At 43.8% G+C, this 20,896-nt stretch overlaps 2 protein-coding genes across 2 annotated transcripts in view; both read right to left on the bottom strand.

Moving 5' to 3' along the window:
- The window catches only part of SLC9A9 (solute carrier family 9 member A9), a 733,387-nt gene that overhangs the window by 5,210 nt on the left and 707,281 nt on the right, over nucleotides 1–20,896 (bottom strand).
- On the bottom strand, nucleotides 18,042–18,902 carry LOC122745929 (E3 ubiquitin-protein ligase RNF113A-like). Its single transcript, XM_043991390.1, has one exon. The coding sequence runs from the start codon at nucleotides 18,900–18,902 to the stop codon at nucleotides 18,042–18,044; it is 861 nt and encodes a 286-aa protein (XP_043847325.1).

The following is a 20,896-nucleotide window of genomic DNA, read 5'->3' as shown; positions in this document are numbered from 1 at the left end:
GGGGGAAGTGCATGATTGGAAGGAGGTCAAGGAGACCAGTCATGAGCGTTTCATTCAAATGGAAGGAATTGATTTTTCTCTGAATAACCTTTTCTGTAGATTTTTAAGCACTGGGGTTTTGAGAGCTATTTAAATGAGAGAAGAATGATGGCATTCATGAATAAGTGTGAAGGGAAAGAGAGGTAAGTATTCTAGGCCTATGACAAAATTTCAGGCTCAGGAATGCAATGAGTGATGAAGGTGGGTTTTTGAATAAGGGCACTATTGAAAAAATCACAGGCAGGGGAAGGAGTGATTGAAACAGTTTTTGGTCAAGAGTTCTTTCTATGTTTGGTGATTGCTTAAGGAGACTGACACCCAACTGAACAAACCTGTGTTGATTGCTAACAACTGAGCTGCTTATTAGCAAAAAGTAGAACACCTTGGTGGTGCAGTAGATAGAGTACTGGACCATAAGTAAGGAAGACTCACCATCCCAAGTTCAAATCTAGCCTCAGACACTTATTAGCTATTCTACCCTAGGAAAGTCACATAACTCTGTCTGCCTCAGTTCCTCCTCTGTAGGCAAATGACAAACCATCCCAGTATCTTTGCCAAGAAAACCCCAGATAGGGTCATGAAGAGTCAGACATGACTGAAAATGACTTGAACAACAAAAGCAAAAAGTGACTGTGGAACAGATGAGTTAGTTTAAAAGTTGTGTTCTCTATAGGTGTAAAGATTAGAGCCAGGATTTTACAGGTATAAAAAAACTTCCTCTAGGAATGCACGTCCCAGAAGGATGAATCAGTGGCTGATTGCTCCCTGATTAGGGGCCATATGAGGCCATAAAAAGACTTGAGACGGATAACCAGGAAGAGGCTTAGTCTTCTTGGTGATGAAGAGTTTATGAAGACCCACCAAAAGTGTTGATTCAGGTGGAATAGATCTCTGGTGATTTTGAGGTGTTGGATGGTAAGGGGAAGGACCTGGGAGCACAAGTGATTTTTTTCACCTATTTTTGTGAGTTAAAGATTGCACATTTGGAAAAGAAAGGAAGATATGGGGAGTGCACAGAGGGTTGTACAGATAGCACTGATGAATTGTTGTTGTTGTTTTTTTAGTGAGGCAATTGGGGTTAAGTGACTTGCCCAGGGTCACACAGCTAGTAAGTGTTAAGTGTCTGAGGCCAGATTTGAACTCAGGTCCTCCTGACTCCAGGGCCGGTGCTCTATCCACTGCGCCACCTAGCTGCCCTGTTTGTTTGTTTTTACTGTTGCTTAAGATACTAGAATGAAGCTCCTGGTAAGGGAAGGAGTTTACCTTATGACGCCTGGGAAGAATGTATTTGGCAGGAAGCTTGTCGAATTAATCATAAGAACCTTAAATTGAAGTTTGAGAAGGAAGAAAAATGCTCAGATAAATATATAAAAGTGGAAACTATATGGAGGATGATCGAAGTTAGACATAAAGTAATAGTGGCTTATATTTTTATGGCATTTTACAAAGTGTTTCTGCATCTGATATACTCATGACAATCATGTGAAGATAGAAGTGCAAAGTATTATTCCCATTTTATAGATAAGTAAATTGAGGTGGATAGAGTTGAAATGATTTTTCCCATGGTCACATAGTCTGCCCCAGAATATATTAAAGATTTGTTTACATCAAGAAGATTAACAAAGAAGGGATAAATGCACTGCTGGAGTCAATGGATATAATATTATTATTGGAAAGAAAATAGAACTACTTAACTTCTATTTGCTTCAGTTTTCCCTTAAAGGAGTAGGTTTTTCAAATTGAAAAGTGTGGGATGATTACAGCTAAGAGGAAATTGAAACCTGGGACAGATGAGGAGAGAGTAAGAGAGTTCCTAGTTAATGTTAATGAGTTCAGAACTATGCACTCATACGAATTGTATTCCACAGGACTGAAAGAACTTGTAGATATGTGTGTCAAACCATTGTTAGAAATCTTTGAGACATCATGAAAAATAGTAGAGATGCAGAATACCTAAGGTAGGCAAATCTTGTATCATATGTCAATTTCAGGAAAGGCCAATGAAAAAAAGATTTCCCCAAACATAGGGAAGTTTTGAAGTTGATACCTGACAAGTCCTAGAATGAATTATTAGATGATTTGTAAGCACTTAGAGAAACAATGAACACCAGGAACCAGCAGGAGCTAGGGACAAGTGAGGCCAAACTGACTTTTCTTTCTATTTTTGAAAAGGTTGATAGACTAGTAGGTGGATAGCTGGGGATTACAGTCTTTTGTCATATCTTTGTGTAAATCAGATGGAAAGATGTGGCACTGGGTGATGTTGGTTGATGGATAGAGATACAATCTTAGGCACTCTTTCTCCTACTAGGCGTGTACCCTGAAGGGATGGTCCAGGAGGAGGAGTAGGCATACCCTTTTGCTTCTCATCTGTAAAATGAACTGACAAAGGAAATGGCAAACCGCTTTAGTATCTTCGCCAAGAAAACCCCAGACGGGGGTCATGAAGAGTTGAACACCACTGAAAATAACTCAACAACAACAACATGCTTCTCACTGCCCCCATCACTCAGTTATCCCTACAAGTCCTCCCAATTCTCTTTTCTTTAAACAAATAAACAGCCCTCATTTGACCCTGGCATTCGCTTAAGCTTTTACCTTCCTTTACAAAGCCAGACTCCTAGAAAGAATTAATCTTCAGTCCTCTCTATTTCCTCAACACTGGTCCACTTCTCAATCTCTTCCAATCCCCTTGAAACACCCATTTGTTGGAAGTCTTCATTCTCACCAATTCCATCACTTCGTTTTCTTAATCTTCACCTACCAAAAGAAGCTGGTGGGAAATCTAGTAAGGATAATCCATCCATCTATCTGTCCTTCCGTCTGCCCATCTATCCATCCATTTATTCATCCACCCTCCCACCTACCCATCCATTCACCCTTTCATTCATTCACTTGTTCAGGCATTCATTCAACATGAATTCATTAATGCACCTAATACCTGCAAACATGGAAATTAAACCACTGCTACTGTGCACAATTCACACCGTATATTCTACGTGGGGTGATTTTTGGTAAATACAATTCATTTTCCAGGATCCAGTTCTAAAACTCAAAGCAATATTTTATGGACCTGCTGCTGTCTCTTTGCTGGAACCATGCCTGCCAAGTTTTTTGTCTTATTTGATTAGGAGACAGCTGGGTCTCAGTCCCTAGATTCTAACACACAGAAACTCAAGATTTTGTAGGGCAGATTGTGTGGAATCACACCTTGGCCAGATTAATAAACTGCCCTCATACCTCAGTTTTCAGATGAAGGGGATAGTATGTCTATTTTACCCATCTCTGATGTTTGCTAGCTGAGTGACCAGTGCCAAGTTTGGCCTCAGTTTCCTCATTTGTAAAAAGAGGATGATATCTGTATAACCTATCTTATATTTTTCATTTTTGAGGAGAAAGCAGTTTGCAAATCATAAAGCTCTGTAGCTACACTATTTTTTTCTTTTATAATAGGAAAGTGGCTTTGAAACGTCTAAAGAGGTGGGTGTACAAATGTACAAACAGGCTTATCTTGGTGCAAAGCTGGGTGGGGCAGTGAAAGGAGTACTGGATGAAGAACTTTAGATGGTTTCGTAGATAGCGACTGAAAAACTTTATTTGTACTAAACCAAACTTGAGCACAGTGAGGCAGAGAGAACCTCAAACAGCAACAGGCTTAGAAAAGGTGGTGAGTCATTCAGCAGAGGAGAGATGGCTTTGTCTGATGAGCTAAGAGGAAGAGCACTTTCAATTCCTTGTTTTCCCTTGAGGCGTGTGTGTGTGTGTGTGTGTGTGTGTGTGTGTGTGAGACCATGGGGCAGCAGGATTTTAGAGACCTCTAGGAGGGTTAGGACCAGAGGTTCTGGGGCAAAGCTTGTTTGGGATCCCTTAGGTGGCATTTCTAAAGACTCAGCATTGTCAAGGCTTCCATTACAGTTAACACAGATCCAGACTTCTTTGCACTGATAGAAGAGGTAAGGTGAATGTTTTGCAATTTGTTAGACAACAACAACAGCCACAACAACATCACCAACAGTAGCAACAACATCAGCAGGAGCAGTAACACCACCACAAACAGCAGCAGCAGTAACAGCAACAGCAGCAGCAGCACCACTAGCAGCAGCAGCAGCAACAACATTAGTAACACCAGCATCACCAAAGCCAGGTCTCCAGATTTCTCTACCTGTATTCATATGACAGACATAAAGCACAGAATGAGGCACTGTTTCCCTTTGCTGCTACTCTGTTGGTAATTACTGTAGAAGGGAAAAAGTGCTAGATCTTCAGAGAATCACAAAATGTTAGAGGTTCAAACACAGTCAAACACTTCCATTTTACAGATAGAGAAAATTGGGGCCCCTAGAGGTGACTTGCTAAAGGTCAGTCAGTGAGTTAGTGAAAGAAGGTGGGACAAAGACCTGGATCTTGTGACCCCCAGTGCTCTTGTCCCCATCCTGGGCTGTTTCTTATAGATGGAATGGCTGGCAATGACCTTAGCAATCCTCCAGTCCAAGCCTCCCTCTCCCCATATCACAGGTGAGGAAACTGAGGTTCTAAGAGGTCATAATCTGCCCAAGGCTGCACTGGTGTTAAGTAACAGAGCTGGCATTCAAGCCTAGGACTTCTGACTCTAAATCCAATGCTCTTTTTTCTGTATAAGGTGATTTTTTTGTTACTCAGGACAGGATTGAATTTCATGGTGAAATGTTGGAGGGGGTGCATAGTTCTGGAGCCAGAGCTAACCTCTTCTCTCTGGCTTTGCATAGTACTTTAACCATGGAGGATGGCTGAGATTTTCTAAGCCTGTCTGAATATTATATCATTCACGGTCACTTTTATTTAATATTTTAAAAGTTATATCCTGATTACAAAGTGTTCTTGCTACAGTGGGAGAGAGAGTGGCAAAGGGAAATTGACCATATTTTTTGGTGATTATAGGTTTGTTTTTTTCCTCCTTCTCCTCACTCCAACTCTGCCTTTGGAAGTGCTACCCAATCCCCTCCACTCCAACCCAGCAAGCATTTATTAAACATGTATGTGCCAGGTGGTTAAAATGCTAGGACAAAATGAAAATTACCCCATCCTTCAAGATCAGCTCGAAGACATCTTTTCCAGAAAGCTTCCCCTACCACTGGATAGTAATCTCTCCCCTTTAGAACTGGTAACACTTGAGCTGTACTTTCCTTCCAGTTTTTGTGTTTGTTTGGCTTTTGAGCTCCCTGAGGGCAGGGACCCCAATGTCTTCATCAATCAAATCTGGGGAAAACACCTGCTCTAGGGTGACTTGACAGGCTCACTGACCATGCCTTATCCTATTTATCCTTGTCTCTTCTCTGTTGTCTGGCACAGTGCCTTGCTTATAGAGTGGCTTTACAAAAAATGTTTACTAAATAAATGAATTTGAAAAAAATAAAAGGTTTGGTAGGTCTGCATTTATATCCATCAGATAATTTCCATGGAAACACCACTTTCAAGACCACTAATCCATTTGTTTTCTGGAAATCTTAATTCATCCAAGAGGTAAAATACTGCAGAAATGGAGAAACTGTCATTTAATAATAGACTTAGGTCTTGCTTTTGGGTTCTCTATTATCTGTCTGACTGCAGTCTAGGCCCATGTTTCTATAGCTAGTCTGGGAAGGTTTTCACAATATGGCTGGATGTCCACAGGTTATGGTCATCCAAAGGTTAAGATTTGGAGGAACAATAATATTGGACTGTTCTGAAGCTACTGCTTCTACTTTGGGGTGGAGGAAATTCCCATTTCTCCTCCATACAATTGGGTTCACAATTATTCAGTATCCTCTACCTTGGGATGTATTGGGGCATCCCAATGATCACTTAGACCAAAATGGCAGCTAAAGGCAGCCCTGAGCACTCTTGGGTTTACAATATGGAGGAGTGGTTGTAGGGTTGGACTTGGAATTATGTACACCCAGGTTCACATTCTGCTTTAGACAGTAACTAGCTGTGTGGGATTGGACAAATCACTTTGTCTTATTTTCTTCAACTATAAAATAGAAATAAAAATAGTATAGTATCCACCTTACAGACGGTCAGATGACATACTCTATGTAAAAGTACTTTAGAAACTTTACAATACTATGTACAGTCTATTATTGTTATTGATTATTATTATTATTATTATCATTCCCATACAGGACTGGGAAGACATTGATGTCTTCATGATTATAACTGGCAATTATATAGAACTTAGAGGTTTTAAAAGCACATTACCTGATTCGATCCTCACAGCCACCCTGCTACAAGTTTGATTATTTCCATTTTACAGATGAGGAAATAGTCTAATAGTCTAATTTACTTGCCCATGGCCAGATTGCTATGAAGCACTGGAGGAAGGAATTGAATTCAAGTGTCTGTTGACTACCAGCACAGTGGTCTTTGAATCTCATCATGATTATTTCATTAGCTTCTACCCATCCCTCTACACCTTTCCATCAACCCTCGTCCCAATGGATACCCAATCCAAATATAAACAAATGTTCTGTATGCAAGGGATATGAGTGCCAAGACTGATGGAGTCTACACATTTTTTAGGTCAGGGCCAAGGTTCTGCATTTCTTTGGAGATCTCTGTTAAATCTCTGTTAATTAGGACTGCTGCCTCTTGAGTTGCTCCAGGATCCTGTTGGACAGTTCTTGTGGGATTGCAATACCTTTGCTGTTTCTGAAAAATCATCCTTTGTTTTCTTCAGCCAGAATCGTTTTGGGATGTTTCTGGAGTCAGGAAGGTAATAAGCAATACCTCAAAGATCCCCAGACAGAGTCCCAAAGCCTGCCCACTGCATGTACTGTGTGGTTCGTTGCCTGGCTTGTAAAAATCAAGACCCAGGAAGGCTATTTCTTTCAGAGGGTTCCTGCCTATTGTTGGAGCAATTCCCTGCTTGCCGGTACCACGATTGGCACTGGCCAGTCATTTTATTACTGACACAGTGATTTAATAACAAGGTTTCAATCCCAGACCATTTGCATGATGAGGGACCTGACACAAGGTGGACTTCAATCACCACAGAAAAGAGGCGGTTATGCAGGAGGCAGAGATTTTCATATTGTGCATGGGCTTTCATTTTTTAATGTAACTTTAAAGCAAATCTTTTTAGTCATTTCCTCTCCCTCCCTTCCCCACTCCTGCCTTGGGGCTCCCTGTACCCTTGTCAATGCCCTCTGACTTTCTTCTGCTCCCTGCCTGGCAAATGCCGTAATGATCCCTAAATAGACTGTGTGCTCATGGACCCTCTGATTCACAACCTTCCCAAATCCTTCCCTTCAGCTGCTCGAGTAAGACAGGCTCAAAACTCCCTCAGAATATAGCTATGTAGTGTGTTGTCATTCCAGAGTAAACCTCCCCAGGTAGACTCAAGGAGATTATCTCTGAGCAATAAGGCTGGAACTTGTCCAAGCAGGTGCTTCCAGTAAAGCATGGGGTGGGGTTCGACAGAGGAAGATCTCTTTGATACTGTATGATCAATATTCTTTCCTCCCTTCATTCATATTTCTCTCTTAGTCCTACCTTTCTCTCAAAAGGAGAAATAATCAACTCATTAAAACATTCATCAAGTGCCTAAATCACATAGACTTTCCTCTGAGGATTATAACAAATTTCATTGCAAGGTCAGTGTCCCCACTTGCATCAGTCCCTCCTTGGCTCTTTTTTTGAATTTCCGGAATTCAACACCGAGTTTCAGTGGGAGTCTCACCAGGAACTTCCCTGATGGAGGGGGAGAGGGAGGGAGGGTTCCTCATCCTGGAACATCCCTTTGTCCTGCCTGCCCGATTTTCCCTTATAGGGCCTCCATTTTGGATAGGAGCCAGGCAGGCCAACTTTCTTTGTCCTTCCGGCTGTGCTTTGACTTTACTTGACTTCAATGACTATAGACTGATGCCTTCCCACCCTCCTCTTGTGTGTGTTGTCTTTCCCCATTAGAATGCAAGATCCATGAGAACAAGGACTATATTTCTTTTTGTTTGTATTTGTACCCCCAGTACTTAGCACAGGGCCTGACACATAGTGGGTGATTAATAAATATTTATTGCCTTGCTCTGCCTCTTTCCAACTTAGCCAATTGATACCATAGAGATGAGAGGAAGCTAAAAGACTGGGAAACTACCTGGAGGATCTGATATTTTCCTCTGATGCCTCATTGTGACTTGGAGGTGACCTTGGGCTCTCAGAGGTCAAGGCAGTGAAATGTTAGCTCCATCAGCAGCCCTGCCGTCCAACTTTAAATCTATGAAGCCTGGGGAAATGAATAGGTGAGAAGGGTAACCAGGAGCAGAGCTATGACTGAACTAACGTCCTCCCAATCTAGTACTCTTTCCATAATACTCCTCTGCCTTCCGTTCATAAAGAAATTTAAATATTTGCCTATTTAGATGACAAACCTTTCAAGAGAAGGCTGTTGTTCCCCAGACTTCATTGTTCCCCATCTACATTCATGGTCTTTCTAATTTTTTTTTTTTGGGTGAGGCAATTGGGGTTCAGTGACTTGCCTAGGGTCACAAAGCTAGTAAGTGTTAAGTGTCTGAGGTAGAATTTGAACTCAGGTCCTCCTGATTTCAGGGCTGGTGCTCTATCCACTGCACCACCTAGCTGCCCCCATGGTCTTTCTAAATTACCTACTTTAAGCCACTTTGCTTCCAAGAGTCCTTGGTCCCCATTTGTATAGTGAGATAGAATTGCTTAGTATTTTCCTATTTGATCTCTCACAATTCCGCAAGGCCATATATTAGGTGTTTAATAATATCTGTTGTGGGGCAGCTAGATGGCACAGTGGATAGAGCACCAGCCCTGGAGTCAGGAGTACCTGAGTTCAAATCTGGCCTCAGACACTTAACACTTACTAGCTGTGTGACCCTGGGCAAGTCACTTAACCCCAATTGCCTCACTATAAACAAACAAACAAATAAATAAATAAAGACGATTATAATAATATTGGTTGGTTGATTGTGGGGAGGCAGAGGCAGCCTGGCATGGTGGGTTCGAGGGTCAGATGCTTTGCATTCAAATCTCACCTCTGATCACTAGCACCTGTGTGACCCTGGGCAAGTCATCCAACTTTTTGGACTTTAGTTTCTTCTTGTATGAAATGAGGACTAAGTAAACAGTCTCTGGCATCCCTTCCAGCACTAATCTACAAACGAGGCAATTTAATAGGGGAGCAATTCCCCTTTTATAGATCAAGAAGCTAATTCTTTGAGATGGTTGGGTGACTTGCCCAAAGTCACTTTGGGGCAGATCTGGGATGAGGAGATAGGTCTCTTGGTTCCTCATCAAGCTCCTTTTTCAGAGACTACCACCAAGGAGGTTACAGGCTCCCCTGCTAATACTTCCATGTAATCCTTACTCACAATCAGCTCCTATCCAAAAGGCATCACTTACTGCCCAGAGGTTGTGAATGGAAGACAACATTAACAGACAGTGGCAGCAGACCCCTTCCATCGGAAATTCAGGTAGATTAGGACTCTGGCTTCCTTAGCTGACTAAAATATTAAAATGTCTTTGGAGTTTTGACTCCAAATGATTTGCCTTTCAACATCTGGAGGATTCAGATTCTTAATGGATGCCCTCCTATTTGTTTCAGGTCAGGGACAATAAGGGAATAAGGGTTGCTATCCATGGATGTGGATGGAAGCCTTCACTTGTGGTTTCCACACAGGCAGCAAGGGGCAGGTCAGTCAGTCAATTCATTAAGCACCCATTATATGCCTGGCACTGTGCTAAAACTTAGAGATGTAAAGAAAAGCAAAAGACAGTCCCTACCCTCAAGGAGCTCATGATGTAATGTTGGAGACAACATGCAAACAGCTATGAACAACCCACCTATATACAAGATGAACCAGAAATCATCAACAGAGGGAGAGACCAGATGGAGGATCAGAAAAGGTTTCTGGAAAATGGATTTTAGATGAGACTTAAAGGAGGTTAGTAGAGAGGCCAGAAGGGGAAGATGAGGAAAGAGACGATCTCAGGCATGGGGATCAGCTGGTAAAATGTCCTGGAGTCTGGAAATGAAATGTTTTCTGTGAGCAATAGCAAAGAGGCCAGTGTCACTAGCCTGCAGACTTCATGGCGGCCTGGCCCAGGATCTGGGGGAAGATGGAAGAAGATTGTAGGTAGGAAGGAGGCAGGTTGTGAAGGACTTTTGGGGGATGGCAAACAGAAAATTTTACATTTGATCCTAAAGGTGACAGGGTGTGACTGGAGTTGATTGAATAGAGGCAACATGGTCAGATTTACTCTTTCGGAAGATTAATTTGACAGTTGAGTCCAGGAGGATGGACTGGGGTGGGGAGACCAACCAGCAATCATTGCAATTGTCTAGGTCTGGGGGCAGCTAGGGGGCACAGTGGATAAAGCACTGGCCCTGGATTCAGGAGGACCTGAGTTCAAATCCAGCCTCAGACACTTGACACCTACTAGCTGTGTGACCCTGGGCAAGTCACTTAACCCTCACTCATTGCCCCGCAAAAAAACCAAAAACCAAAAACCAAAAAAATAGTCTAGGTCTGGAGTGATGGGGGCACCATCAGAGGAAAGATGTTACGAAGATGGAACCTAAAGGATCTATTGATTGAATGTGTGTGTGTGTGTGTGACAGTGAAGAGCTGAATGCCAGAGAACACGGTTAATAAAAGGGATTTCTAAACTGTCCCATGAGCCTGAGCACTTTGAAATGGGGAGAGCTCAGTCGGTGCCACCAGATTCTACAGTGAATGATTTAAGTCATGTAATTCAGCGGGCAAATTTGATCCAGTCCTTGCTACAAGAAAGACACTGTGCTAGGTACAGCCTGGGGATACAAAGAGGAGGTTCCCGGACTTGTCTCCTCCCCTTCCCATGCCCCCAACACAAACAGTATTGTTTGCACACAGGACTGGTTTTAGGCTGACTGTAGAGTAGTTTGCCAAGTGTCAGGTAGGGCCCCCTGCCCCTAAGTATCTCCCCAAGGTCAACACTAGCTTGTTGTATAGATTACTTGAAATTCTATTCTTATTGTCCTTCAATATACTCTATGAGCTTCATAATGGCTTAATGGTATTACACTTTGCAGCTGAGAAGGATTTGCTTTTTTATAAATCAAAAAGCATCATGGGAATGGGACTCTCCTCTGGAACACAGGAATATTTAGATTCAAAATCCTGCTGCGATATTTACAATGGGACTGTGAACAAGTCACTTAACTGCCTCGGTCCTTTCCTCTGTAAAATGAAAATACCTTTTGTGCCTACTTTACAGGATCACAGCTTCACGGAATTTTAAATTTGTTAGGGGCCTCAGCCGCCACCTAGTATAATTAATATCGCAAAAGAATTTTTGTTATGACATAATTCTGGCAAGTTTGAAGATCTTCAATGGGATAACATATATGTAAAATATTTTTTAAAACGCAGACCTATTACTAAATTAGGTACTTGCCATGTTATAGTTCTTTAACATTGCTTTGAATATTTCAAACCAACTTTCTTTGTTCATTAAGTCGATTTATAGTCGTGTCTGACTCTTTGGGAGCCCACTTCGGGTTTTCTTGGCAGTGATACTGGACTGGTTTGCCATTTCCTCTCCAGCTCATTTTACAAATGAGGAAACTAAGGCAAACAGAGTTAAGTGACTCGCCTGGGGTCACAAACTAGTATCTGAGGTCAGATACCTTTCTACCAAAACAGCTGGTTAATGGAAAAAATAATTACCCCAGTCAATCTGTGACCATTTAAATATTGACTAAATTTCTCTGATAGCCACAATCTCCTAAGTAAAATTCTAAAATATACTGTAGAAAAGAGGCAGATCAGCAATGTCCCTACAATAACATAGTCTTAGAGGGGTCCAGCGACTTGATCAGAATCATTTGAGTAGTTCAGGATGTGTCTGAGGCTCCAACCCAGATCTTTCTTCCTGAGACCGTCTCTGTAATGTTCTTTGCAAACATTTCGGCCCTGTGTCAATGCTAACTTGTTATCTATTCATCTTGGAGGTGGAAGGGATGTGAAAGATCATCCTGCTCAGTTCCCTCACTTTATCTGTCCAATAAGGAGATCGTCAGTATCAGGTATCGTCAGGTGCTTCACTTTGCCTACAGGTCCCCAGGTGCTAATAAACCAAGACAACACGAGAAGAGTTCATCAATGCCGAGGACAATCCCTTCTGTCCCCTTTTCTACACAGGCAAAGAAACTCAAATTTAGGGAAGTGACTGTCCTAAGGTCACTCAGGTGGTAGAGCTGGGATTTAAACACAAGCCTTAATATTCTAGATCCCGGCCTGTTTTTACCATTCCACATTCCTAGTACCTTAGTTTGGCTACCAGCTCATAAAAAAAGGCTCCTCGGAAATAGGAGATGAAATCCAGCGGTGCATAGAGTACAGACGGCCCTTGGAGGCTGGAGGAGGGATGAGTTTCTAAAAAGAACCCCTGGGGCAAAGCAAACTTCACCCACTTTATATAATTGTCCAGGCCTGGCTATTTGCATGCTGTGGTCTCTCCTGCATAATGCTTCAAACTCTTGTCCCCTGGAACAATGCAAAGGGTTTTATTGTGTGAGTAACACTTTCCATTGCTTCTCTCTGCACAGAGGTAGAACCTCCCTGGAGACTGGAAGTCTTTGATTACTGGATTCCTTGCAAACCTGTGGTTCTCTCTCCCACTGGCCCCAACCCACCCCTCTATTTTTTTCTTCTATTCCCTGAAACCACTTGGGTTGATTCTTTCACTCTTGAGTTGCAGGATTAAGTGACTGAGTGTTTAGATAAGATGCATTCTGTCCCAGGACAAAACAGCCTTCTATGCTAAGGGCCTGGGCCCCATTCAAGGTGAGCATAACACTCTCATTACCAAGTTATGTGTTCGAAAGGAGAAGGGGTATAGACCTAAATTCACCTTTTTCTGCACTGCTTAGCCTCTGCTGGTAAATTCAAATAGCTCAATCCCAAGCTAGGCTGCTGAGAAGACACACTTTCTATGAAAAAACTCTCAACAATTTTGCTGGCATGAACACATCTGATCCTTCTATTAAAGATCTCAAGGCGGCCAATTAGGCTGGGCCTCATCATGCGATTATTTGCTCCTTGTAAAAATAATAAAACAGGTCCTGGCAGTTCATTTTTTTTCTTCCACTCATTTCCAGTGTCTTTTTTGTCTGAGAATGATCTGGCTGGATGCCAGGAGCTTCCCAGCAGTGTCAGGAGCTGTCCCGATTGCCACAGAAAAGGCAAGGGGAGTAACGAAATCGTTCTATAATTTCACTCTTCCAAATTAAACCTTATATTTGCCATGATTATTTACCCTTGCTTTGTTCCTGGGAGAGGAAAGCTGAGGCAAGCTTAAAGTCTATTCATTCCTTACAGTGACATAAGTGGCACTTTTCCCCTAAACAATAATTGTCTTTTTTTTCCCCTTCCCTTTTTAATATCCAGCTATTGCTAGTGTTTCTTTGAAGGAATGTGTACTTAATGCTAAACCAGCTTCAGATTTTTTCCCCCTTGGTCTCTATTTGAAAGCCAGTTCAGCTTATTGACCTTAGGGAAAACAGAACTGATTATTTTGGTTTAGTAGGGAAAAAAAACACACCAGGAGTCTTAGGCTAAAAGTTCCCACTCTGTCAATTTCTAACTGGGTCACTGAGCAAATCTCTACTTCTCACAGCCTCACTTCCCATCTTTAAAATGGGAACCATGAGATAATTTCCAACCTTCATCTCTTCTTTTGAGGGGGGCAAATGGGGAGTGGGATAGGGTGGCAGAGAAAACAAGACCTGGGATCAAGTCCCATCTCTGACTCATGCTGGCTACATGACCTTGGACAAGTCACTTAATTGACAAGTCAGTTTTGTTATTCAAGTGGAGTCTGACTGTGACTCCACAGACCATAGCAAGCCAATTCTGTCCATGGGGTTTTCTTGGCAAAGATACTGGAGTGGTTTGCCATTTCCTTCTCCAGTTAAGCTGGGTTAGCAGGAGTTTAATGAATATCTGCTTGAATGGAGTTGTGTGGAAATGCTAGTCTGAAGTGATCATGCCTAAAAGGTGATGCCCACCAGACAAGGCTATCCCTGGCTGCACCATCCTGTGACATGAAGTAACAATCATTTTTATCCATTGAGTCTCCAGAGCTTCAGGGCACACTGGACTCTATTCGGAGGAAGTGGAAAAGTATCACACTCAATTTCAATGACTACAGATAATGTCTGAATAGCATCTTCTGCATGTTTCTCTAAGACACAAATGAGCTCAGATTAGGTTAAAACTTGCACATACCTATTGACTGATGGGTTGTTAAAACTGGGACCAGAGTTCCTATGATCTAATTGGAGGTTTTAGATGAAAAGATCTGCTGGGGGAGGTCTGTGTGCTAAATAGATAGATGTATTCTTATAACAGAGTACCACAAGAACCAGTCTCCATCATCATAAAAAAGAGTCGCACTCCATGGTTGTTGTTTAGTCATTTTCCAGTCATGTTTGACTCTGTGGCCCCATTTGAGGTTTTCTTGGCAGATACTGGAGTAGTTTGCCATTTCCTCCTCCTGCTCATTTTACAGATGAGGAAACTGAGGCAAACAGAGTTAAGTGACTTGCCCAGGGTCACACAGCTAGGAAGTGTCTGAGGCTGGTTTTGAACTCAGTAAGACGAGTCTTCCTGATTCCAGGTCCCACACTCTATCCAGTGTGACACCTACATGCCCCTTACTCCACTCTATGAAGGACCCATACTTTTTATTCAGTCCTTGAATTGGTTCCAAGGAAGGAATTTGATCAGTACAGCCTATGTACTTACAATTGCCATTTATTCCCCCATTTATTTATTTTATTTTTAATTTATGGAATTCATGATTTCATAAATGCCAGCTACCATTTCTGCTTCATCTCCTCCTTACCTGTCCCCTTCTATCCCTTGTCACACCATAGGCAAGCTTCTCTAAGGTTCATTCAATCAATAAACACTTTTTTTTTTTTTTTGGTAAGGCAATTGGGGTTAAGTGACTTGCCCAGGGTCACACTGAAGGAAGAGCACATCCCCCTCTGTCCGGCAAAGCTTAACTATCAGTAAACAGAGCGGTTGGCCAAGATCCAGGTGAATAACCAGACATGACTGGTGAGAATAAAACTAATGATGATCTCTGCGCTTAAATACTTGATATTTAGCCTGACCAGACCTCTCCTCTCTTCTGTACACAAATGTTTTTGCTTTGCTAGATATGAAGCTTGAGTTTGCCATTTTACCAAACTCCTTGTTGCTGGCTGTTGTCAGTTAAGGAATGGAACAGTGGCCATTGGAAGGGCAGGCATTAAAGAGGACAGATTGGAGGAAAATGTGCCTGAATTCCCATCCATTATCTTCTGGGATCTTTGCTGAGAGTGCCTCTCAATTCCTTGTCTCATTTTATATGTTAAAACCTATCTCTGGGTCTAAAGTGCTGTTGAAGTGAGATCAAAAGGCCAGAGTGGATCCGCCAATATTTTTGCATTATCTTTGCAGATATTTTCCTTCATTAGACGCCAATTTTAAAAAAAGTAACTTATATAGCTATTTCCTTAAGGAAGTGATAAAATGTCCAATACTGTTCTTCATGCAGAGCTCATAAAATTTAATTTCTATTCTCTAGGTTGTTGGTTTCCAAAGTCCTCCAGGGGGACATGGGCTTATTCCAATGTGATTTTTTAACTTCTCTCAAACAGAGTGTGATCAACCAATTAGAAACTGGGAAGATGGATCACATCCTGGGACAGCCAATTTTGGGAACTGTTTCCAATGCAACATTTACTATTGTCTTTCCAAATTCCTCCTCTCCCACTCCTCCCCCTTCCTTGGCAGTTTAAGCTTCCAACACCATTCAGTTTCTGAGGCTGTCATTGGCCTCTCAGGTCTCCCAAGTGTTTGTGGCAGAAACTTCATTGCCCAGTGCCACTGGGCAAAATCCTTTTCCACTTCCCCTAAATCCTAAGGGCTTCAGTAGGTACCTTCTGGGTGAAAATTCCAAATTCAGGGACAGCTACCAGGACACCAGGGGTTAGCAAGCTTGGCTAGATTATGATTTGTACTACAGGTATCATGTTGTCTTTTCCCCAAACCTACCCTCCTTCCAAGCTTCCTTATTACTACTTGAGAGGTCAAAATTCTTCCAATCTTCCAAATGCTCACAACCACCACATTGTCTTTGACTCCTCCCTCACTCTGCCTTACCCAACACGGCCAATCAGTTCTCAAAGCTTATCCTTTCTGTCTCCACATATCCCACATTTGTCTTCACTCATACATCCACCACCCAAAGCCTCATCACCTTTTGAACGCCCTACTGCAATAGCTGGCTAATTGGTCTCCCTCCCTCAATTTGTTTTCTCTCCAATCTTCCTTCACAGTCATCAAGCCATTTTCCTAAAGCACACTTCAGCAAAGAAATCTTAGTGGTTCTTAATTGACTCTAGCAACAAATGTTTCACTTTTATCTTTTTCCTTTTAAAATGGTTAATTTATAATTTACATACTTATTAGTAATGTGTACAATTTATAAGGAAATATATGCATATTGAGGCCTGAATGCTCCCCCAGTTCTTTAGTGAGAGGGGTGTGTGATTAAAAAGAAATTGGAAACCACTTCTTTGGATGGTCAGCTTTTTCTTCAGCATAATAAAATAATGCTAGGCTCACAAAGACACCCTCACCTAAGAGGTGAAGGGACTTGGGGGGATGTGGCACAGCACATAAATGGCGAAGTTAGGAACTTGCCTGCAGCTAGGGAAGTGTGATAGCTCTGGACGGAGAATCCGGGAAGGACCAGAGTTCAAATCCTGTTTCAGACACTTAACTAGCCATGGGACAAGTCACTAAGTTTTCACAAGTTTGGCTTCTTCATTTGTAAACTGGTGATAATAACAGTGCCTACAGAAAAGGGTTGTGGGTACCAAATAAAATATGTATGTGTATATGTGTGTGTGCATGTATATACACACAGATACAATGCATATAATCATGCATATATACAAAATATTATAAGGTATTATATATTTATAGTCACTGATATCTGTATCTCTTTAACCATCCATCCATTCACCTACCTAGCCACTTATCCATACATCCATCCATCCATTCACCTACCTAGCCACTTATCCATACATCTGTCTATCTAGCCACCCATTATCTATCCCCTACCTACTCATCCATCCATCCATCCATCGATTTATCTATACATCTGTCTACTGTGAGATTAAAATTAGATATTAGATCATAAATCTACCCTACTTAACCTTTCCCTTAATTTATCTCCCAGACTAGTAAATGGAAGAAGCTTCTGGTTTTCTAGTTAGAGCTTTTATTGTATGGTAGTCATAAAGTGATGTTGATTAGAAGGATAGGAAAGTAGAAATACAATACAAATCGTCTTAAGTCTAGGCTTAGTCTATATAATCCTATAAAACTCACCAAAACCCAAGGACACTTTTGGGGAGAGAGACCGAGTCAAGAGCGTGCTGTTAACCGAGAGCTGGCCGAGTCAAACTCCAGTCCGCGTCTGTCTGTGCAGCGCAGCCAGGGGACCAGTGGAGCAGGAAAAAAAAGGCCCCACTTCCGTTCTCTCCTTGCCTTTTAAGCTTGCACCCCGGAAGTCGAGTGCTCAGCAGGCAATCTGGCCAGACGGACTGGCATGCGTAGGTCATGCTGTTGGTCTCCTCCCCAAAAGGGTGGTCCTAAAAAAAACCAAAACTGGAGTCTCTCCATTATCTAACCGACTGTTTTTTACCACACTACCCATCCACCCATTATCTATTTATCCCCCTACCTACCTACCCCCCCCCCCAAGTGCCCACGTGTCTGCAAGGCGTCCCCAAAGCTTAACCTGCACTGAGACTTTTGGGCCACGGTGTTGGCATCCACCCACCATACGCACTTGGGTGCGTCCCCAAAGCCACAGCGCCATTGTAAAACGGGGCTCCTGCTGGGCTCCCCAAATCAAAGCCCCGGCTCTTGGAGGACGGAGGAAGAGCTCTTTTATTGGCTGGGCCACGCGCTGCCTATCTAGGCGCTGGGGGTGGTGGCGTCGGTGGGGGCCGGGGCGCGCCCCCGGGCCGGGTTGAAGACGCCGTGGGTGCGGCGGTGGCACTCGAAGCAGCGCGGGGAGGCGCGGAAGTGGCGCAGGGCGCAGGCCCGGCAGAAGTAGTGCCCGCAGCGGGTCACCACGGGGCTGCGGAAGGGCTGGCGGCAGATGCGGCAGGCGGCGGGCGCGGGGCCGCCGTCGGGGCCCAGCTCGTAGGCCCCGCGGACGTCATCGGCGCCATAGCGGCCGTCGCGCAGCTCGCGCTCGATCTGCCAGCCGTGCTTGTAATCGGCGCGGTCGTGCAGGAACTTGCAGCTGTCGCCGAAGCCGCAGAAGCCGGTCTCCTTGTAGTCCTTGCACACGTCGGGCTGGTAGTCCCAGCGCACAGTGGCGCGCAGGTGCTCGGGCGCGCGCTGGGGCCCCTGGCGTCCCTTGGCCGCTGGCCGTGGGCCCCGGGCCGCATCCGCCTCGTAGCCGGCCGTGGCGCCCATGTCCTCGGGCCCGGCCGGCTTGGCCGAGCGGCTGGACGGGTAGAGCACGCCCAGGGCCGCAGCGCGAGCCTCGTCGTCGCCGCCGGCGGCCGACGCCTGGCCGTCGCGGGCCCCGCGGGTCTTCTGGATCATGGGGTTGGGGGCGGCCCGCTTCCTGTCAGGGCGGACCACGGCCGGGTCCTCGTCACCGCTGCCGTCGCTGCTGCTCCCGCCGCCGTCGGGCCGCTCCGGCCCGGCCCCGCGTCTCTGGCGGCGGCCAGCCGGCGGTCCGCGGCCGGACTTCTTGAACAGGAAGGGGCAGAGCGGCCCCGAGGGCGCGGCCGAGGACGATGGCGCGGCATCCTCGGCCATGGCAGTCGGGGAGCGAGGATCGGCCCTGGCCCCAGCCTCGGAAGATCAGAAGAGCTCGGACCGGGGTTCAAGTGCGTGCCCAGGGACACGGAGCGAGCCCCGCCCTGCCCCGCCCCGGGGACTTGGTTCAGAACCTATGGGAGGAGAGTGTGGGTGCTGCGTCACGAGGTCCTAGCCTGGGTGGGGGTGGGCTGGGGGTAAGTGAGCTGGGTAATTATACATGGACGCATGCAGGAATATACACATATACGCATATATTTATTCATATGCTTGTAATTGTAGACATGACTACTTATGTGTGCATGTATAGTCACATGCATGTGTATACGTGCATATCCCTACCTATGTAGGTATGCTGTATGCACGTACGCATATGTGTACGTGTGTATATGTGTATGTAGAGGGAGACCTAGAGCTAGGGAGAGCATTTAATCCTCATAATCCTGGGAAGGAGGGGCCATTATTTTCACCCCCATTTTACAGATGAGGAAACTGAGGCGGAGAGATTCAGTCGCTGGTAGAGGGGAGCAGGTGCTACACAACTAACTGGCAAGTATTTGAGACAAGATTTGAACTCAGATTTTCCTATTGACTGTGACAATACACTGAGCTACCTAACTACTTATGGAAAGTGAGTAATGAATATTTGGTAAAGAAGAAAATCTAACCGGCACCAACCAAAGAAATAATTCTTAAGTCATAGCAGTGTTTGAGTTGATAACTTCTTCTTCTTTTTAAAAAATTTTTGCAGGGCAATGAGGGTTAAGAGTCTTGCACAGGGTCACACAGCCAGTTAAGTGTCAAGTGTCTGAGGCTGGATTTGAACTCAGGTCCTCCTAAATCCAAGGCCAGTGCTTTATCCACTGCGCCACCTAGCTGCCCCCAGAGTTGATAACTTCTTAAAACGAAACCCATCAAAGACCGCACATTTTTCCAGACACTCCTTAACCGAAGTTTGGGCAAGTTGCTCCTTTGTCTAATTATACATCTTAACAAATGGTAGTTGACAGCTCTGTTTCTTTTGCATCTGCTTCGGTTCCACATCTCTCAGGTCTTTGCTTCAAAGACTGATACAAACAGTTTAAATCATTACATTTTCCTAGTGAAAGAGGCAGCTGGTATATGGTAGATGGAGCTGGTCCCTGAGCCAAGAATACCTGGGTTCAGGTTTGTCCTCTCACAGAAAAGCAAGTGACTTAACCTCTCAGTGCTCCAGGTAGCTTTGTTCTCCTGTAAATTACCAGAGAAGGTGCCAACTTGCACTGGTTGGTGTTTTCCTCCTCTGGGATTTCCCAGTACCAAGTGAAATCATAGGTCCTAGTCCCTGTTTGTATTCTAGTGCAATATTCCAAAAGTATACTGTTAGTGGAAAAATAAAACCAACCAAACAACAACAACAAAAAAACCCCATTGTGAACTGGAGAGAGAACTACTTTATGATTCTAAAAAATATTGATTAAGAAAAGATTAGAGGGGCAGCTAGATGGCGCAGTGGATAGAGCACTGGCCCTGGAGTCAGGAGTACCTGAGTTCAAATCTGACTTCAGACACTTAACACTTACTAGCTGTGTGACCCTGGGCAAGTCACTTAACCCCAATTGCCTCGCTTAAAAAAAAATTAATATTAAAATTTAAAAAAAGATTAGAAACCCCTCTACTTCTTGTATCTAAATGGCCTGGCTCAGGGCCTGGCATATAATAGTCCTTTAATCAATTGCTTGTCCTTCCTTAGACCTTTGTGCTTTTGTTGAGGAAAGGTGGCAGGGAAGAGGTATTTATATATATATATATATATATATATATATATATATATATATATATATATATATATATATAGGTTTTGTATATATTTTTTTCCATTTTTCCCCCGCAGGGCAATGAGGGTTAAGTGACTTGCCTAGGGGCACACCGCTAGTAAGTGCCAAGTGTCTGAGGTCATATTTGAACTCAGGTCCTCCTGTATCCAGGGCTGGTGCTTTATCCACTGAGCCACC

The sequence above is a fragment of the Dromiciops gliroides genome, chromosome 3 (assembly GCF_019393635.1).
Source record: "Dromiciops gliroides isolate mDroGli1 chromosome 3, mDroGli1.pri, whole genome shotgun sequence".
Classification (NCBI taxonomy): domain Eukaryota; kingdom Metazoa; phylum Chordata; class Mammalia; order Microbiotheria; family Microbiotheriidae; genus Dromiciops; species Dromiciops gliroides.
The sequence above is the reverse complement of the archived record's forward strand: the minus strand, read 5'-3'. Positions and strand labels throughout refer to the sequence as shown.